Source organism: Balaenoptera physalus (assembly GCF_965194825.1).
Source record: "Balaenoptera physalus genome assembly, chromosome: 3".
Classification (NCBI taxonomy): domain Eukaryota; kingdom Metazoa; phylum Chordata; class Mammalia; order Artiodactyla; family Balaenopteridae; genus Balaenoptera; species Balaenoptera physalus.
The window spans coordinates 52,824,953-52,846,035 of NC_138890.1; the positions used below are offsets into that span (position 1 = coordinate 52,824,953).

At 37.8% G+C, this 21,083-nt stretch overlaps 2 protein-coding genes across 2 annotated transcripts in view; one reads left to right on the forward strand and one right to left on the reverse strand.

Moving 5' to 3' along the window:
- LOC309657690 (uncharacterized protein) overlaps window positions 1-21,083 on the forward strand; it is a 145,103-nt gene that overhangs the window by 107,660 nt on the left and 16,360 nt on the right. The gene's annotated exons all lie outside the window — the stretch shown is intronic.
- SPINK13 (serine peptidase inhibitor Kazal type 13) lies at window positions 1,711-21,077 on the reverse strand. Its single transcript, XM_082453984.1, has 3 exons — window positions 7,429-21,077; window positions 5,850-5,992; window positions 1,711-4,732 (listed from the first exon to the last, which is right to left on the reverse strand). The coding sequence occupies exons 1-3, from the start codon at window positions 7,576-7,578 to the stop codon at window positions 4,594-4,596; spliced, it is 432 nt and encodes a 143-aa protein (XP_082310110.1). The 5' UTR covers window positions 7,579-21,077; the 3' UTR covers window positions 1,711-4,593.

Below are 21,083 nucleotides of genomic sequence, written 5' to 3' on the forward strand. Positions count from 1 at the left end.
TTATTTATTACTGTCCTTTAAATACCTGACATTCCTTTCAACACTATTTTTATCTTCCTTATTTCCCTAAAGACATTGCCGTTTCTCAGTTCCATGTGTTTTCCCAAGCAGTGAGCCCTGTGTAAATTGCCCATTCTATTTTCTTTTGCACTTTTTCTTTTTTTAAACCTCTCAACATAGTATTAGCTTTTTTTTTTTTTTTTTTTTTTTTAATTTATTTGGTTGCTCTGGGTCTTCATTGCAGCAGGCGGGCTCCTTAATTATAGCTTGCCGTCTCCCTAGTTGCGGCTTGTGGGCTCCTTAGTTGTGGCACATGGGCTCCTTAGTTGTGGCATGTGAACTCTTATTAGTTGCAACATGCATGTAGGATCTAGTTCCTTGACCAGGGATCTAACCTGCGCCCCGTGCATTGGGAGCACAGAGTCTTATCCACTGCACCACCAGTCCCTGCACTTTTTCTTTAAGAATACTTTAACTGCCTCATGACAAAGGAGGCAAGAATATACAACAGCGAAAAGACATTCTCTTCAATAAGTGGTGCTGGGAAAACTGGACAGCTACATGTAAAGGAATGAAATTAGACCATTCTCTAACATCATATATAAAAATAAACTCAAAATGTATCAAAGACCTAATTATAAGGCCAGACACTATAAAACTCTTAGAGGAAAACATAGGCAGAACACTCTTTGACATAAATGGCACCAGTATCTTTTTTGATCCACCTCCTAGAGTAATGAAAATATAAACCAAAATAAACAAATGGGACCTAATTGAACTTAAAAGCTTCTGCACAGCAAAGGAAATCATAAACAAAACGAAAAGACAACCTAAGGACTGGGAGAAAATATTTGCAAACGATGAGACCAACAAGGATTAATTTCCAGAATATGCAAACAGCTCATCAGCTTAATATCAAAAAAAAAGACAAACAACCCAATCAGGAAATGGGCAGAAGACCTAAATAGACATTTCTCCAAAGAAGACATACAGATGGCCAACAGGCACATGAAAAGATGTTCCACATCACTAATTATTAGAGAAATGCAAATCAGAACTACAATGAGGTTATACAATGAGGTATCACCTCACACCAGTCAGAATGGCCATCATTAAAAACTCTATAAATAATAAATGCTGGAGAGAGTGTGAAGAAAAGGGAACCCTTCTACACCATTGGTGGGAATGTAAATTGGTGCAGCCACAATGGAGAACAGTATGGAGGTTCCTTAAAAAACTAAAAACAGAGTTACCATATGATCCTACAGTCCCACTCCTGGGCATATATCTGGATCAAACTCTCATTTGAAAAGATACATGCACCCCAATGTTAATAGCAGTATTAGCCAAGACATGGAAGCAACCTAAATGTCCATCAACAGATGAATGGATAAAGAAGATATGGTGTGTGTGTGTGTGTGTGTGTGTGTGTGTGTGTGTGTGTGTGTGTGTGTGTAATGGAATATTACTCAGCCATAAAAAAGAATGAAATAGTGGCATTTGCAGCAATATGGATGGACCTAGAGATTATCATATTAAGTGAGGTAAGTCAGAAAAAGAAAAAGACAAATGTCATATGATATCATGTATATGTGGAACCTTAAAAAAGGATACAAATGAACTTATTTACAAAACAGAAATAGACTCATAGGCATAGAAAACAAACATAGGGTTATCAAAGGCGATAGCAGGTTGGGATAAATTAGGAGTTTGGGATTAACATATACATACTACTGTATATAAAATAGATAAACAACAAGGACCTACTGTATAGCACAGGGAACTATACTCAGTATCTTGTAATGACCTATAGTAGAAAAGAATCTGAAAAAGAATATATATATTGCCTGCACTCCATTTGGATGGGGAACTGCTACTAGATAACTGTTGCTTATTTCTTGAATGTGAAATCCTAGCTTACTATTAATGTAATGTTTGATTTTTTAAAAATAAATTGGAAATCTATATTTTTAGGTAAAATCTGATTTTTGAAATACTGTCAACCATAAAAACTTACTCAAATACTATTCTGGTTAAACAGAACCAATACTGTTTTCTGTTATCATGAATTTTCTTATGTAATATATTCTTTTTGCCACATAAGACCACAAACTTATGAAGAGTCTGGGATCTGTTTCATACAACTCTATTTTCTTGGTAGTTATTATGAGGGCCCTACACTGGGTAGGCTTGGGGGATTCCTTTAAGGATAATGACTGATTTTTTTTCAATTCTGGGCAAGACACACTCTTAAGTTTTCTGTTTTTCAAGGGATTTACATTGTTCATAAATGGCGGATATCTCTCAGGATTGTGAGTCCAGTTTCTCAGGAGTTTTCTTCAAAACACTAGCTAAGAGCAGAGACAGAAGAATTACTCTTATGCCTCTATTACTCAAAAGAGCATAATGACTATTCTTGTTTCCCCGAGATCCAGAAATGGCATGAAGGCCACGTTTATACATGCAAGTCACAGTGAGAATTAAAACAAATATACAGGCAACTGTACCATCCCTGCCATTGGCATCAGTGTTCTCTGTGTTCCAGAAATAGATATGTTTGATAAGAACTACGTTCATAATGGCTCCAATGAGAGAACCATTTTTTCTTTTTTAATCAGCAGAGGCTCCTTATTTATACTTTGATTGAGAAAAAACAGCTAGTGTTCATAGTATATCTGGCAGACTTACAGGATAGAAAAGGAAAGGAAGAAAGAAAGAAAGGAGAGAGAATGAGAGTGAGAGGGTGAGAGAGTGCCAGAACAGATCAGAGGCATGCTCATAGAGCTTTTGAGACTTTCTCAAGTCTCCTAGATGAGGCTGAAAAAAATCTCAGAACCATCTTTGAGAAGCCATTTGGTTGTAGCATAGTGGAAAATCAAGTCCCCAGTGTAATTCTGCATCAACCTATGCTGATTTTCAGAAGCCCAGGCCATTGTGGGTGGGTCCTTCTTAGGCTGCTCATTTTAATGGTGTGCGTCCAAATACCAGACAGTGTGAAGAAGGCTTATGTGGAAGAGCTAAGAAGACACTTCCCAATGTCTTTTGCCTAATTAGCCCTGCCTGAGAAAGTGACAACAACCACATTTGGAAGGAATGATTATGTAGTTTAATCATTCTACATAGTCTGCTAATATTCATGAATTCTCATTCATCTTTCTTTGAAGTCAATGGGAGACACTTGGTTAATTCACATTTTTCAGTTCCCATTCTTTTCCTTTAAAGTCATCCTCTGAGTCTAGTACTTGCTCTGAAGATGAGCAAGTATTACCTTTATTGGACTAGTTTCTACACCTCGTTTCCTTCAGTGCTCAGAAATAATTGTGGTGGCATGCTAATGTGATGCCAGAAGTCCATGAAGATTCTTCTCAAAGGAAGATATGCATTAAAGAGTTAGCTCAGCAGACTTGAGATGCTCAAATCAGCTCAGAGGAAGTAATCTCTACACCCTTGGGATATTCTGGCTGATAAGAGTAACTTTGTAACCTAGGGCCATAGGTCATGCCAGATAATTTACCCTGAGGTGAATGCCTGTTTCTGTTCACCTGTGGTGCTGAGCCACTCTGTATCAGTTTAACTCCTAGGGGGAGGGGGCTGGAGACTAAGTAGTTGTCAATCATGTAGGTGCTGCATGTCCCCAGTAAAAACCCTGGACACCAAAGCTTTGGTGGGCTTCCCAGGTTTTCAATACTTTATATAAGTTATGACACATCATAGCTGGGAGAATTTAAGCACTGCCGGTGTGACTCCCCTGGGAGAGGACAACTGGAAGCTTGTGCCTGATCTCCTAGACTCCACACGATGAGTTTTCTGCCTTTGCTGATTTTATTCTGTATCCTTTCATTGTAATAAACTGTTAGCATGCATATAACAGCTTTTCTGAGTTCTGTCAGTCCTACTAGGGAATCATCAAACCTGAGGGTACTCCTGGAGACTCCCAACAGAGAGGATCTCATAGGTCATGGAAGAGTTACTGACAAGACACGACAAGGCTGATTTGTAAAAACAATTTCAAATAGAGCTAAAATAGATCACAAGGAATATTATTTTTTAATCTAAATTTCCCATTGAATTTATTTGAAAGGCAAAAAAAAATTAAAAGTTGACAGTCAGTTTTTTTCCATGTAAAACCACATAATCACTTTGTTACTTATGTGTATATCTACACCTGTATTTATGTCTGTGTCTGTATCAATATCTATATTTACTTCTTCCAGGCAGCAATATGGGTGCTACTCATAGGGATGTCACTGTGACTTGTTAAAGAAAATTTAATTTTTTTAAAAATGGATTTCTATTTATTTCTTGAATATAATCTATAGACTATCTACTAATATGATCTCTGTACAGTTATGCCAAAATATCATGTAAACTTTTCTTTCTTTTTTTTTAAATGAGTCAACTTTGAATGTTAACTAGCTTTTTTAAAAAGACTTTTCTCTTTACTATGTACGTAGTCTGTCCCCAGTCTTTTGTGAACAAGAGGCTATAAAAAAAAAAAAATCCCATGCATCAGCAAATCCAGTTCCTTGCTAAAATTATTGGAAATTTCTGTGAAGAAATATAGAGAAAAAATAATGGTATTTTATTTTGAACTTACCACTGATCAACACAAAGGAAACACTCATTCTTGTAAGTGTGGCCATTTGTAGCACAAACATATGCTGTCACCTCAGGACAGTTTGCGTCATAAAGAGGATCCAGTGGGTAGTACATTTTACATGGGGGCTGCAAACATCATAAAATATCATATGAATAACAACTGATAGATTTTCCCTCATCTATTCCTGGCCTGTCACTTCTGCCCCACATAGAAATAATATCAAATGTTACTAGTCAATTGATCTTTTTGCAAGATTTCCTCTCCTCTGGGCTTTGGTCAGGCAAGTTTTTTTCTGACTACAATATCCTCACTCATTCATCATTTGCTAGTCATAAGCAGTATAATAACTCAGCTTAAATCCCAGATGCAAAGTTTTCACTTAAACTTGGAGTCCCAATGCCAGTAACTCATTATAAGAAGTTTGTGAGTAGAGATAGTTATGTGTCTCTGAACTCCTAGAAGATAAGGGCTTAAATGTAGTTTTTAAGAGTGAGGGTTCTGTATTGAGACTGGGATTAAATTTTATATATACCATTGTTAAAGTCTGTGGCCTTGGACAGTTGACAGGTATTAATTCATTTAATGTTCAGAGATGCATCTTACTATTATAATGCTTGTGCTACATGGGAGTAAATCTAAGCCTGAAGAGGTTAAGATACACGCCCAAAGTCACATAGAAAACTTCCATTCTACTTAACCACTATGAAGTTTTAGGCCTCTCATGTCAAGAGAGTGATCAGATTAAAATCAGAATTCAGAACTTAGAAATTTAAATTTACCATAGGCCATTTAGAATAGTCATGTGGTTTGAAGATTTCTGCAAATAAAGTACAGACACAATAGGTTAAAAGAAACAGTTCTCCATGGAGTTTGATTTCACTCACTGACGTTACTGACTGAACAAAGAAATGTAATGCAATTACTCATTTGTACAAAGTATACAAAATAATCTGTGACAACAAAATTTGTGGGTGGTATTCCTTTGTTAACTACTTCATCCATTTATTTATTCTCTCCTTCTTTTCACAGTCCTGCCTTCATTTATAAATTTGCTGTGTCATTGAGGAAACAGTAAAAACCATTTGGGGTTGTATGCTTAACTTGCAAACCGTGTTATTTTCATTAAGTTACTTGACTTTTGTTGGCTTTAGTTTCCTCGTCACGACAATTAGGATAAGTATATGCATTTTAAAGATTGTTGTAAAAATTAAAAGTAATATAGTAAATAAAGGATTAGGCCAGTTCCTACCAAGATGCTGAACTAAAGAGGATACTAAGAATGATGACGAGAAAACTTAGGAGTTCCTTGGCTCTGGAGAGACCGAGGGATATGGTGAACTGATTTGTGCGAGGAGTGCTGGTGTTGCTTAGGGATAGAGGATGACCAGCTGGCTATGGGAGAATAAAATAAGAAAAGACCTATTGAAGTTTTGCCCTATCTCTCACTGTTAGGTGATATTTAAAATATCCAAGAAAATTCTAGCTTTCCAAAAGTTAGAATTTACGAAGTTAGAAAAGTTGTATGATTTTAAAATCTTCACATAAAGGAAACAACAAGCCTCCCAACCTCTCCAGGAATAGACTATGCTGTTTACATATGCACTCTTTCAGAGAATAAAAAGGATGGAATGCTCCTCTCTCATTGTAAAAAGCCAGAATATTTTAATAACAAAAGCAGCTGGATATAGTTATGAGAAAAGAAAAATAAAAGCCTTCATCTAGTAAAAGTAAAGTAATATATATATACTGCATACCATATATAAGTACAAACTTCAAATGGATCTGGATCTGGACATAAAAAACAAAACCATACAAAGATCAAAATATAACACAACCGAGTTGCTCTTTAATCTTAATACATGAAAGACTTTCTGATAATGACTCATTAATCTGTGCAGTAACAGAAAGGACTGGTACATTTTATTACATCCAAATAAAAATAACTTTTTCATGACAAAATATAAACTAAAAAAGATATCTGAAAAACTGGAAAAAATATTTGCAACACATATCATAGATAAAGGGCTAATATACCTGATATATAAAGAATACTTTAAAATTGAGGGGAAAAAAATCCCAATTGCTGAATGAGTTATATACATGGACCTACAATTCATACACACACACAAAACCCAGAAGATACGGAAATGACCCTTGAATTTGTGAAGGATATTCAAATGCAGTATGATAAGAAAAATGCTAATGAAAACTATATTGAAATACCATCTATTACTGGTGGGAATGCAAGTTGGCACAACTTTTATGAAGTGAAATTTGGCAACGTTGAACAAAACTACTTTGCATTCACATTCAATCACAATTCAAGGAATCTACCCTGAAGATAAACTTCCAACAATAGAAAAATACATATGAATAAGATTATTTATTGCAGCATTGTTTTTAATTGCAAAATATTGGACACAAACTAATGCCCGTACACCTAAGACTGGTTGAATAAACTTTGGTACATCCATCCAAAAAAGTCTTATGCTGTCATATAAAAGAATGAGGAAATCCCTGTGAACTGATATGTACTGATTTTCAGGACATTCTTAAATTGGGAAAAGCAGGATGCAAATAGGTACCTAAAATAAGATTGGTTACATAAAAGATGAGGGTGGGACTGCAGTGGAAGGAAAAGGGTATGGAGGCAGTGACACATCTTTGAACCTAAACTTTTGTTCATTTTGGTTTATTTTGTTTCATTTGTCATGTTCAAAATAATTTTAAATTGCTATCCAATAGCAATCCCTTTCCAATAGTGATACCCAATTGATACCCAATTTGCATGAACAAGCCCAAAGGCCTATGTTTCAGCAAAACTTTACCCATCCAGTCACAAATGACTCTTTCTCTCTCCTGCAAGTAAAAGAAAAACAGATGTTTCTCTCCCAAGACATATGCTTACCTGAAAAAACAATCTGTGCCAAAGTGGAGGATACCAGGAAAAATATGGTCATGCAGGGAAAGGCAGCCATTTGATCTCATCTAACGTCCTGCTTTGGTGAGGCCTGTGAAAATGCTCAAGATAGTTTATTCGTAATCTCTTGCACAACTGGCTTTCCAAACGTGGGAGAACCCACTACTCTGAATTGGTGCCATTCCCATGAACTTGGCCATGGTGGTTCCAAACTGGCCTGGTCTCTAGGGATTCAGACCTAAGAAGGCTATTCTGCTCTAAAGAGGGAAAGAAAACCATTAAAATAACTTTTTTTTTCCCCCTCTCAGCAGCCATTGTACAGTCACTGTTTCGGCTTGGAAGAGGAATTAGCCTCAGGGCTCTCACCAGGGCTGACCCCAGGCATGTTACGTATAAATAGGTTCATCCTACAATATATCATCTAAACTGAGACACTCATGTTAGTGAATATGGACACTTTAAGAATTCATAAGAATTCTGAGAATACAGGTGTGAACTGAGGACTATGCTGCACTATCAGGGATGTGTCACTTTATAATACACATTGTTTGATTTCCTGGGATAGACCAGTTTCTCCCACATGGAAGTCCTCCATTTCCTAAGTAAGTTTCTTCTTCCAGGCCAGTTACATGTGCTCAAATACAAAGAATAGATCGAAAATGGAATTGTTGGTCTGGGGTCATAAAAATTATGTATACCTTTCCTGATACACAAATCAGGATAATTGATTTTTATCATTTTTATGATTCATAAATAGGTACACATGATTTTGATGACACTGGTAAGTTCAAATTCTAGCTTCAACATTTCTTAGAAGTATGAGCCTCAGAAAAAGCATGAACGTCACAGGATACTGAGAATATCAACTGATATTAATATAAGTAGAGTTTAACTATGTTAAATTACCAATTTCTTTAGCCAACCTCTTCTTTGGTAAGAATGGAAATATTTGGCCCAGAGAGAAGATACTTTCCAAGTCATTTACTCAACTTCCCATGCCCTACTCTACTCATTCTGTCTCTTCTCCAAATTGCAGCTGGTGGGCACGTAGAGAAATAAGGGAGAACCATATTAGCTGTGCAGAGGAAACAAAAGGAGGGTGCTGGAGGAAAACAAACATACTGGGAAACCTAGTGACAGAGAAGAAAGCCAAAGAGATACCATCACTGACTTAGAATAAGGAGGTGAAGAGATGTTTACCTGAATGAGCTTGCTGCAAAATGTGAGCCCACTGTAGTCACCCTACAGGTCACTGTAGTCACCCTGAGGTCACCCTTTCACCCTAGCCTTGAGCAAAGTTGCTGTTCCATGCGTCTGTGGCCCAGGGGCATGTTGAGCAGAGGAGGCAGGCTCCTTGCTCAGTTGAGTGGCCAGTTGATTGACAAGATATTGCGCTAATGGCTGTTTCCTAGTTTGACCCCTCTCTTAAACCACCTCCTCTGATGTTTCATGCTCCAGCAGGCAGGGACAGACCTGGAGGTTCTGTACTTGTGGTTTCTGATTGTGGATCATGAGAACAAGATGACATTTGCAAAGCAGGTTAATTACCTACCTCATTCCAGGTAATCTGGTATACATTCACCAAATTCAAGGCTGATTGATTTTCCTGGTCTCTGCCTCCAGAGGTCATTTAGCCCATCCTGCTTCTCAGAAGGGTTGTCTGTTTGATCTTTGTAGGACATGATTTCTGACATCAGCCAGGGAAACTCCAGCACCACGACTAATAATCTTTGCAATACCTAAGTCTTCTGAAGTCTTCATGTGTTTCCCTCCACTCCACCTTAACGTAGGCAAGCCTGAAATTTTGCCATAATCTGGAAAATTTCTGTCTCACACACTTTAAACTCTCCTAGAGTAGTTAGTACTCCTTTTGCTGCTTGTCTTCCCTTCTCAGTCTGAGTCCCATAGACTGACATTTATATTTAGCCCCTTGACATGACCATACTCTCTTGACATCCAGTTCCTGATTCTTCCCTCTTTCTTCCAAGCCGGGATAAATTCAGCATGCTATTTTCCTGCTCCAGACCTTGGCTGTGGAGCAAGGATGGAACAACTTCCATACAATGGAGTCTACAATCCTGCTATCATCACTACTGACCTAGGCCCTCTAGACTCCTAAGGAGGTCTCTTATTATTTAATGTCAGGTTGCCACCTATGCCACCCATCTCCATATAATTTCCTTTTTTAATCCAATTTTTTCAACTGTCTGACCACACCTCTGCTACATTACTTTGAGTAGTAAACTTCACCTCTTCTTTACTGCGTAGGGAAACCTCAGGATGAACTAGCTCCACTTTTTTCCCCTTTGGCTTGTAATTCTGAAAATTTTATCATCTATCTTTCTGCTTTTATCCTTCTCTCCATATCAACTTACCTAGGGATTTACACATTCAGCCATTCCTTTCTTTTTGCCAGTACCTGGCTATGCGGTTTACATTTCTCATCGTATTTATTCCTCACAATAATCCCATGAGGTTTATATCACTCTGAAACTTGTGTAAGGGAAAAAGAAAATGAGGCTGAGGGGAGTAAAGTCATTTGCTGAAGCTAACTAGCTACTAACAAAGCTACGAATGGACAGAGATGGGATTCAAACACAGGTACCTTTAACTCCAAAGCCCATGTTCCATTACTTTCTCTAAGTTTTCTTTCATCTTAGAGAATGAATGTTCCCTGTAATTTACTATCCATAGTCTTCTTAGACCAGTCTTGTATGATACCCTTTGCCTTTCTTGGCAGTGTTTCTGATTTTGCCCTCTATCTCCTTCTCTCCACAGTCAGTACTTCTAATCTCTCCACAATACTACCCCCTAGATAATTAGATTGCATGCTCTATGAAGGAGAAGACCCTATCTTTACCCAATTTTGACCTTGTAACTGCAGTGCATTGCAGGGTTTTGTTTTTGTTTTTCTTAAATCACTGGATTAGTATTCAGTAATATGTACAGAAGGAAGGAACAAAGAAATCCATCCATTTTTTGAAAACTGTGTTCTTGGATATTCTTGAGAGTGTGTCATCATGGATATATTTTAGACACACTGTGTCTAGTCCACTAAGACATAATTCTACTGGAATTTTTTTTTTTTTTTTTGGCTGTGTTGGGTCTTCGTTTCTGTGCGAGGGCTTTCTCTAGTTGCGGCGAGCGGGGGCCACTCTTCATCGCGGTGCGCGGGCCTTTCACTGTCGCGGCCTCTCTTGTTGCGGAGCACAGGCTCCAGACGCGCAGGCTCAGTAGTTGTGGCTCACGGGCCCAGTTGCTCCGCGGCATGTGGGATCTTCCCAGACCAGGGCTCGAACCCGTGTCCCCTGCATTGGCAGGCAGATTCTCAACCACTGCGCCACCAGGGAAGCCCCCTACTGGAATTTTTATTGGAGTCACATAAATTTGGTAAAAGTAACATCTTTATAATACAGTCTCTTTTTACATTAGTACTTTTATTACAAAAGGTTCAAACATACACAAAAGTATAGAAAATAACATAATGAACTCATATATACCTATCATATAGATTCAGTAATTATCAAGATTGGCACATTTGCTTTACCTATTCAATTTTTTAGAAAAATCCTCAAGCATTATAAAGTGTTTCAGGCATAGTCATTTCATTCCTACAACTTCAGCCGGCATCTCTTATACACAGGAACATTTTCTTCAATAATCTTACTGAGATTCACACACTTAAGGTTAACAGTAATTCTTTTGTATCATCTAAAATGATAAATGTTTATAATCAAATTGCCCTGTTGTCTCAAACATGCTTTTTTTTTAGAGTTTGAGTAAGAATCCAAAGAAGGTTCACTCTTGACACTGGTGGTTATGTCTCTTAACAACTCTTAATTTGGAGCAGCCTACTTGTCTTCCTTTTCTTTCTCTGTGTCCTTGACTTGTTTAAATTGGGTCAGTTTTTTCACAGAACATACCACGTTCTGCATTTGCCTGTTAGCTTCCTTGTGGTATTATTTAACTGTTCCTCTGTATCAAAATACATTTTGGAATTGTCAGTTTTCTATTTATAAATGCCTTCCTTGGACATAGATGAAGAAGCTAGGGGAATTTATTGGGATGAAGATAAGCTTTATTTTTCTCAGAAAGGCAGAACTGAATTTTTTTTAATTTTATTTGATTATAGTTGATTTACAATTTTGTGTTAGTTTCAGGTGTACAGCAAAGTCAGTTATACATATACATATATTCATTCTTTTTCAGATTCTTTTCTCACATAGGTTGCCACAGAATATTGAGTAGAGTTCACCGTGTTATATAGTAGGTGCCTGTTGGGTATCCATATTATATATAGTAGTGTGTATATGTTAATCCCAAGATCCTGATTTATCCCTCCCCCCACATTTCCCCTTTGGTAATGATGTTTGTTTTGAAGTCTGTGAGTCTGTTTCTGTTTTGTAAAGAAGTTCATTTGTATCTTTTTTTAAAATTAGATTCCATTTATGAGTGATAGCATATGATATTTGTCTTTGTCTCACTTACTTCACTTAGTATGATAATCTTTAGGTCCATCCCTGTTGCTGCAAATGGCATTATTTTGTTCTGTTTTATGGCTGAGTAATATTCCATTGTGTATATGTACCACATCTTCTTTATCCATTCCTCCATCAATGGACATTTAGGTTGCTTCCATGTCTTGGCTATTGTAAATTGTGCTGCAGTGAACATTGGGGTGCTTGTATCTTTTCGAATAATGGTTTTCGCTAGATATGTGCCCAGGAGTGGGATTGCTGGATCATTTGGTAGTTCTAGTTTTAGTTTTTTAAGGAACCTCTATTTGTTCTCCATAGTATTTGTGCCAGTTTACATTCCCACCAACAGTTAGGAGGGTTCCCTCTTCTACACACCCTCTCCAGCGTTTATTTTTTGTAGACCTTTTCATGATGGACATTCTGAATGGTGTGAGGCGATACCTCATTGTAGATTTGATTTGCATTTCTCTGATAATTAGTGATGTTGAGCATCTTTTCATGTGCTTTTTGGCCATTTGTATGTCTTCCTTGGAGAAATGTCTGTTTAGATCTGCCCATTTTTTTGTTTCTTTGTGGGAGTATTGAGCTGCTTCATTTGCAAATATTTTCTCCCATTTGGTGGGTTGTCTTTTCATTTTATTTATGGTTTCTTTTGCTGTGCAGAAGCTTTTTAGTTTAATTAGGTTGCCTTTGTTTATTTCTGTTTTTATTTGCATTACTCGAGGAGGTGGATCAAAAAATATATTGCTGAGATTCATGTCAAAGAGTGTTCTGCCTATGTTTTCCTTTAAGAGTTTTATAGTGTCCAGCCTTTATAATTAGGTCTTTAATCCATTTTGAGTTTATTTTTGTGTATGGTGTTAGAGAATGTTCTAATTTCATTCTTTTACATGTAGCTGCCAGTTTTCCCAGAACCACTTATTAAAGAGACTGTCTTTTCTCCATTGTATATTCTTGCCTCCTTTGTAGTAGATTAATTGACTGTAGGTGTGTGGGTTTATTTCTGGGCTTTCTATTCTGTTGCATTGATCTATATTTCTGTTTCTGTGCCAGTACCATACTGTTTTGATTACTGTAGCTTAATAGTGTAGTCTGAAGTCAGGGAGTCTGATTCCTCCAGTTCCATTTTTCTTTCTCAGGATTGCTTTGGCTATTCAGGGTCTTTTGTGTCTCCATACAAATTTTACAATTTTTTGTTCTAGTTCTGTGAAAAATGCCATTGGTAATTTGAGAGGGATTGCACTGAATCTGTAGATTGCCTTGGGTAGTACAGTCATTTTGACAGTATTGATTCTTACAATCCAAGAACATGGCATATCTTTCTATCTGTTTGTGTCATCTTTGATTTCTTTCATCAGCATCTTATAGTTTTCAGAATACAGATCTTTTGTCTCCTTAGGTAGGTTTATTCCTAGGTATTTTATTCTTTTTGATGAGATGGTAAAGGGGACTGCTTCCTAAATTTCTCTTTCTAATCTTTTCGTTGTTAGTGTATAGGAATGTAAGAGATTTCTGTGTATTAATTTTGTATCCCGCAACATGACCAGATTTACTGATGAGCTCTAGTAGTTTTCTGGTAGCATCTTTAGGATTTTCTAGGTATAGTATCATGTCATCTGCAAACAGTGACAGTTTCACTTCTTCTTTTCCAATTTGGATTCCTTTTATTTCTTTTTCTTCTCTGATTGCCATGGCTAGGACTTCCAAAACTGTGTTGAATAAAAGCGGCAACAGTGGACATCCTTGCCTTTTTCCTGATATTAGGCAGATTGCTTTCAGCTTTTCACCATTGAGAATGATGTTAGCTGTCAGTTTGTCATATATGGCCTCTATTATGTTGAGGTAAGTTCCCTATATTCCCACTTTCTGGAGAGTTTTTATCATAAGTGGATGTTGAATTTTATCAAAAGCGTTTTCTGTATCTATTGAGATGATCATATTGTCTTTATTCTTCAGTTTGTTAATGTGGTGTATCACACTGGTTGATTTTCTTTCATCCCTGGGATAAATTCTACTTGATCATGCTGTATGATCCTTTTAATGTGTTGTTGGATTCAGTTTGCTAAATTTGGTTGAGGGTTTTTGTGTCTATGTTCATCAGTGGTATTGGCCTGTAATTTTCTTTTTTTGTGGTATCTTTGTCTGGTTTTGTTATCAGGGTGATGGTGGCCTCATAGAATGAGCTTGGGAGTGTGCCTTCCTCTCCAATTTTTGGAAGAGTTTCAGAAGGGTAGGTGTTAACTCTTCTCTAAATGTTTGATAGAATTTGCCTGTGAAGCCATCTGGCCCTAGACTTCTGTTTGTTGGAAGTTTTTAAATCATTGTTTAAATTTCATTACTTGTGATTGGTCTGTTCATATTTTCTGTTTCTTACTGGTGCAGTCTTGGAAGGTTGTATCTTTCTAAGAATTTGTCCATTTCTTCTAGGTTGTCCATGTTATTGGCATATAGTTGTTTGTAGTAGTCTCCTATGATCCTTTGTATATCTGTGGTGTCAGTTGTAACTTCTCCTTTGTCATTTCTAATTTTATTGATTTGAGTCCTCTCCCTTTTTTTCTTGATGAGTCTGGCTAAGGGTTTATCAATTTTGTTTATCTTCTCAAAGAACCAGCTTTTAGTTTCATCTTTTCTGTTGTTTTCCTCTGTTTTGTTTTTTTAAAATTTCTGCTCTGATCTGTATGATTTCTTTCTTTCTACTTAACTTTGGGATTTGTTTGTTCTTCTTTCTCTAGTTGCTTAGATATAAGGTTAGGTTGTTTATTTGAGGTTTTGCTTGTTTCCTGAGGTAAGCTTGTATCACTATAAACTTCTCTCTTAAAACTGTTTTTGCTGCATCCTGCATGTTTTGGACTGTCGTGTTTTTGTTGCCATTTATCTCTAGATATTTTTTGATTTCCTCTTTGATTTCTTCTGTGATCCATTGGTTGTTTAGTAGCATATTGTTTAGCCTCTATGTGTTTGTGTTTTTTACAGTTTCTTTTTTCCTGTAATTTATTTCTAATTTCATAGCATTGTGGTTGGAAAAGATGCTTCATATGATTTCAATTTCTTGAATTTACCAAGGCTTGATTTGTGGCCCAAGATGTGATCTATCCTGGAGAATGTTCCATGTGCACTTCAGAAGGAAATGTATTCTCCTGCTTTCAGATAGAATGCTCTATAAATATCAATTAAGTCCATCTGATCTAATGTGTCATTTAAGGCCTGTTTTGCCTTATTGATCTTCTGTCTGGATGATCTGTCCATTGATGAAAGTGGGGTGTTAAAGTCCCCCACTATTATTGTGCTACTGTCAATTTTTCCTTTTATGGCTGTTAGCATTTGCCTTATATATTGAGGTGCCCCTATGTTGGGTTCATATATATTTACAATTGTTATATTTTCTTTTTGGATTGATCCTTTGATCATTATGTAATGTCCTTCTTTGTCTCTTGTAACATTCTTTATTTTAAAGCCTATTTTCTCTGATATGAGTATTGCTACTCCAGCTTTCTTTTGATTTCCATTTCCATGGAATACCTTTTTCCATCCCCTCCCTTTCAGTCTGTATGTGTCCCTAGATCTGAGGTGGGTCTCTTGTAGTCAGCCTATATAAGAGTCTTGTTTTTGTATCCATTCAGCCAATCTGTGTATTTTGGTTGGAGCATTTAATCCATTTACATTTAAGGTAATTATCGATATGTATGTTCTTTGCTGTTTTGTTAATTGTTTTGGATTTTTTTTAAGATTTATTTATTTAGTCTGTGCCAGGTCTTAGTTGCAGCACACGGGATCTTTGTTGCAGCATGTGGGATCTTTTATTTAGTTGCAGCATGCGGCCTTCTTAGTTGCGACATCCAGACTCTTAAATCGTGGCATGTAGACTCTTGGTTGTGGCATGCGTGCTTCTTAGTTGTGGCATGTGTGCTTCTTTTTTTTTTTTTTTAAAGGGAATGCTATTTATTTATTTATTTTTGGCTGTGTTGGGTCTTCGTTTCTGTGCGAGGGCTTTCTCTAGTTGCGGTGAGTGGGGGCCACTCTTCATTGCGGTGCGCGGGCCTCTCACTCTCGTGACCTCTCTTGTTGCGGAGCACAGGCTCCAGATGCGCAGGCTCAGTAGTTGTGGCTCACGGGCCTAGTTGCTCTGCGGCATGTGGGATCTTCCCAGACCAGGGCTCGAACCCATGTCCCCTGCATTGGCAGGCAGATTCTCAACCACTGCACTACCAGGGAAGCCCTGCCATGCATGCTTCTTAGTTGCGGCATGCAGGCCTCTTATTTGCGACATGCAAACTCTTAGTTGCAGCAATGTGAACTCTTAGTTGCGGCATGCATGTGGGATCTAGTTCCCTGACCAGGGATCAAACCCAGGCGCCCTGCACTGGGAGCGCAGAGTCTTACCCACTGCACCACCAGGGAAGTCCCTGGATTTGTTTTTGAAGGTCTTTTATCTTACCTTCCTCTTTTGTTCTCTTCTCTTGTGGTTTGATGTGTATCTTTAGTGTTGTGTTTGGATTGCTTTTTCTAAATATATATTTATTTAGTTAGTTAGTTTTAATATTTTTTGGGTGCGTCAGATCTTTGTTGCAGCACATGGAATCTTCGTTGAGGCATGCGGGATCTTTCCTCATGGCGTGTGGGCTTTTTCTCTTCTCTAGTTGTGGCGCGCAGGCTGCAGAGCACATGGGGTCTGTATTTGCGGCACATGGGCTCCAGAGCACATGGGCTCTGTAGTTTGCTGCCCACGGGCTCTCTAGTTGAGGTGTCTGGGCTCAGCTTCCCCGTGGCATGTTGGAACCTAGTTCCCCAACCAGGAATCGAACTCACATCCCATGCATTGGAAGGCAGATTCTTTACCACTGGACCACCAGGGAAGTCCCCTGGATTGCTTTCTCTTTTTTGTTTCTGCTGCAAATTTTGGTTTGTGGTTCTTATGAAGTTTTGATACAGCAGTCTGTATATGTACAAGATTGTTTTAAGTTGCTGGTGTCTTAATTTCCAATGCATTTCCTATCATGCTTTAGTACTCTTTTCTCATGACTGCTGGTTTTGGTATCATATTTGTGTGTGGATGATTTTCTACCTTTACTTTATGTTTGCCTTTACTGGTGAGCTTTCCCATTCATAATTTTCTTGATTCTAGTTGTGGCTTTTTCTTTTCTGCCTAGAGAAGTTCCTTTAAGATTTCTTGTAAAGCTGGTGTGGTGGTGCTGAATTTTCTTAGCTTTTGCTTGTCTGTTATACTTTTGATTTCTCTGTTGAATCTGAATGAGAGCCTTGCTGAGTAGAATACTCTTGGTTGTAGGTTTTTCCCTTTAATCACTTTAAATATATCATGCTACTCCCTTCTGGACTGCAGAGTTTCTGCTAAAAAAATCAGCTGATAACCTTATGAGGATTCCCTTGTATGTTATTTGTTGCTTTTCCCTTGTTGCTTTTAATATTTTTTCTTTGTCTTTGATTTTTATCAGTTTGATTAATGTGTGTTTCAGTGTGTTCCTCCTTGGGTTTATTGTGTGTGGGACTCTCTGTGCTTCCTGGACTTGAATGAGTGTTTCCTTTCTCATGTTAGAGAAGTTTTCAGCCATAATCTCTTATAATATTTTCTCAGGCCCTATCTCTCTCTCTCCTCCTTCCGGGACCCCTATGATGTGAACGTTGGTGCTTTTAATGTTGCCCCAGAGGGTCTCTGAGACTATCCTCATTTCTTTTCATTCTTTTTTCTTTATTCTGTTCTGTGGCAACGATTTCAGCCATTGTCTTCCAGCTCACTTATTTGTTCTTCTGCCTTAGCTATTCTGCTATTGATTCCTTCTAGTGTATTTTTCAATCCAGTTATTGTTCATCTCTGTTTATTCGTTCTTTAAATCTTCTAGCTCTTTGTTATACATATCTTATAACTTCTCAGTCTGTGCTTCCATTCTTTTTCCGAGATCTTGGATCATCTTTACTATCATTACTCTAAAGTCTTTTTCAGGTCGGTTGCCTATCTCCACTTCATTTAGTTGTTCTTGTGGGTTTTTACTTGTTCCTTCTTCTAGAGCATATTTCTCTGCCCTCTCATTTTGTCTATCTTTCTGTGTTTGTGCTCTACTTTCTGCTGGCTGTAGGATCATAGCTCCTCTTGCTTCTAGTCTGTGCCCTCTGGTGGGTGAGGTTGGTCCTGAGGCTTGTGCAGGCTTCCTGGTGAGAGGGACTGGTACCTGCCCATTGGTGGGTAGAGCTGGGTCTTGTTCCTCTGGTGGGCAGGGCCATGGCAAGGGGTGTGTTTAGAGGTGGCTGTGAGCTCAATATGGCTTTAGGCACCCTGTCTGCTGATGGATGGGGCTGTAGAACTGAGTTTTAATGCCAGCTTCTCCACTTAGTTGTTGTATAAATTCATATTTGTATACATTTTTTTAACTTCTCCAAGTTAGTTTTATTATCAATGATTTCATGGGGTTGCAGCCAGTCTTCCTCTTTGTCCTTCTTCTTAAGTGAAGGGATTTCCCATATCACTTTCTGGCAAATTTAAAGTAAAAATTGAAAAGGTAATGCAGAGCCTTGGTACACTGAGTAGCGAAAATTCCCAGAGCAGCCACAGCTCAGACGTGTCAGTGCACCCTCTCTAATATAGTCTTTTCATATATGAATGTGATATGCCTTCTTTGTGACTTCTAGGGAAATCTATCCATTCTCTCAATATTTAGTTTCAAGAATGCTATTTCTGAGACACAAATCTGATCTAGTTGCCCTACTCAAGTCTTCCATTGGCTCTTCATTGCTTATATTATGCGGTTATTATTTATGGTAAAACTTGAATGTGAAGAAATGTAACATTTTATTTTGTGTAACTGAAATCTATTTGTTCATGAACATCCATGAACCATGTACACCTGATGATAGACAAAAAGTATGTTGGGGACTTGTGTCTTCTGGGGCAGGAGATGGAGGCTGAATTCAAGTATGAATCACAAGAAAAAGAGTATAGAGAAGGGTGAGGTAAGTTAGAAGGTCTTTCAATATGCTTAGCACTAGTGTCCACTTTTTGAGTGTCTTTAGAAGCACTTCAGAAATTAAATTAACATGCGAAAAGAAAACTGCCTGCACCCTCCAACTAAAGAGAGTTTTATCTGCTAAAGATTCAGAGTCCTTTAGCTACTAATTACCTGTTGCGTCCCTGGGGCTCCTTTTCCCTTGTTCTCAAGAGCCTAAGTGATCCTTTGTTTACTAGCATAATTTTAGTTTTGCCCGGCAGAAAAAAGGCACTAACATTAAGATTAAGAAGATTTCCTGATCCCTATTAGAAAATGACACCTGGGTAAATCAGATCTCCTCACACATCTCCACCCCCAACCCCCAAAATACAGATTAATTTGGAGAGCACATAAAATTGCACATGGCCTATGTCTGGAGCATAACTGGAAAAACAGACAATATGATCCACTTTGCATTCCCGAATTGTGTCCTGCAATCATAGTAAGAACCACAAGGGCCATTCCAGCCACAGCACTGACTCACTGGGGAAATGGGGCTGCCATAAGTATTCCAGGCCTCACACATTCCTAGCCATTAGCATCTCCATCATTAGACTGAGACTGACATAATACATGTGCTTAACATACAAAGAAATGCAGCTCCGTACAGAAGGTTGGTTGAAGTTCACTGTATTTGTTAGGATACAGGCTAAACTATATAACAGACATAAAAGACTATAGCATCCTTATTTACGATTTTATTTGTTTCCATGTAATGGTTCCAAGGTAGATGGATAGATCTGGGCTGCCATCCACAACTTAAGTCTTCCATTTTGGGGTAGATGACAGATGGTGGTCCATTCCTCTCCACCTCTAAGCCAGTGAGAATTATGCTTAACTGGAAAGCCAAATGCTCATTTAAAATTTTTTTTCTAATGAAATGTACAATTAATATTTGAAAACAACAGTATACCATAATTACTATGTCAGGTTCATGGTAATGACTCCATAAATATTTTGGGGAATGGAAGGGTGATAAATATAACACCCGTTATAATTTATAAATAAATTATAAATATAATTTAACATCTCAGGTGTCTATTCTTTATTTTATGTATTCATTAGAATGAAAATTTATTGAACAACATTAACTTGGCCTCTAATAGATTTGCTTTTGAAGGGAAGGAAAATTTGCCATCCCTAAATGGATCTCTTTGGCATGAGGATTATTTTAGGTTGACTGTTTTTAAGAAAGAAAAGACTAAGTAAGGACCTTTGACCTAACTGCCTAAAGAATTTAAATAGAGGACCTGTTCCAGGAAGGGAGCTATCACCAGAGATACCTAGAGTATAATATAAACTGGGTGTGGTAGACAGGGAGGAACCTAGCAAATCCCTGCATCTCATTGTGTGTGTGTGTGTGTGTGTGTGTGTGTGTGTGTGTGTGTGTGTGTGTGTGTGTGTTTATCATTTTGCCTGTCTTTGGGATTTCTTATGTTTGGATTCGCCATATTTAAATAATTAAATTTGATTTTCTCCTGTGAATGTCTCTTATGTCAATTTAATTTTTAGACCAACCAGAAGAACTTAGAAGGGTAGAGAGAAAAAAAACTTTTTTTTCTCCCCAGCACTTTCATCAAGTTTTATTCTTTCTTTAATAGGTAGTTGGTATAAGAGATACTTTAGCAAATGGTGATTTTTCTTAAAAATTCTAAGAGTTTAGACCCCAGTTGAATTGACATTTCCAAATCTTTCTTCTTTTTTCCAGTTTGATTCTCTTGTTCCTTTCCAACTCACATGCTTGGAAAGTTTTCACATTTTTTCTTTTTTTCCCACATATCTTCTTACTGTAAAATCTATAACTGCAGGTATTTCCTTCTTTCCTCCTCATACTTCTGGGTTCATCAGATCAAATTGTCCCAAGCCCCCTGCTGAGGGAACATGTATTGCACGATATCTGTGAGGCATCTCTCCTGACCTACTGAATATCCCCCAGGCAGGACACGGAATATCTCTGCCTCTTATCTGCCCTGAGTGCTCTGTATTACCCTACCAATCTCCTCACTCACAAGTCAGTAAGAGTGGAAATGGATGGTCAGGAAGGAAAGGTGAATTAGATAGCCACTGTTGCTTCACTCTTGATCTCTCCG

Coding starts and splice junctions, on each gene's coding strand:
- SPINK13 (XM_082453984.1), bottom strand. CDS start 7,578: ATGGCTGCCTTTCCCTGCATGACCATATTTTTCCTGGTATCCTCCACT. Junction 5,993..7,428: donor AGTCATTTGTGACTGGATGG/GTAAAGTTTTGC, acceptor ATTCTCCCATAG/CCAGCTGGTCATCCTCTATC. Junction 4,733..5,849: donor CTCTTTAGTTCAGCATCTTG/GTAGGAACTGGC, acceptor TATTTTATGATG/TTTGCAGCCCCCATGTAAAA.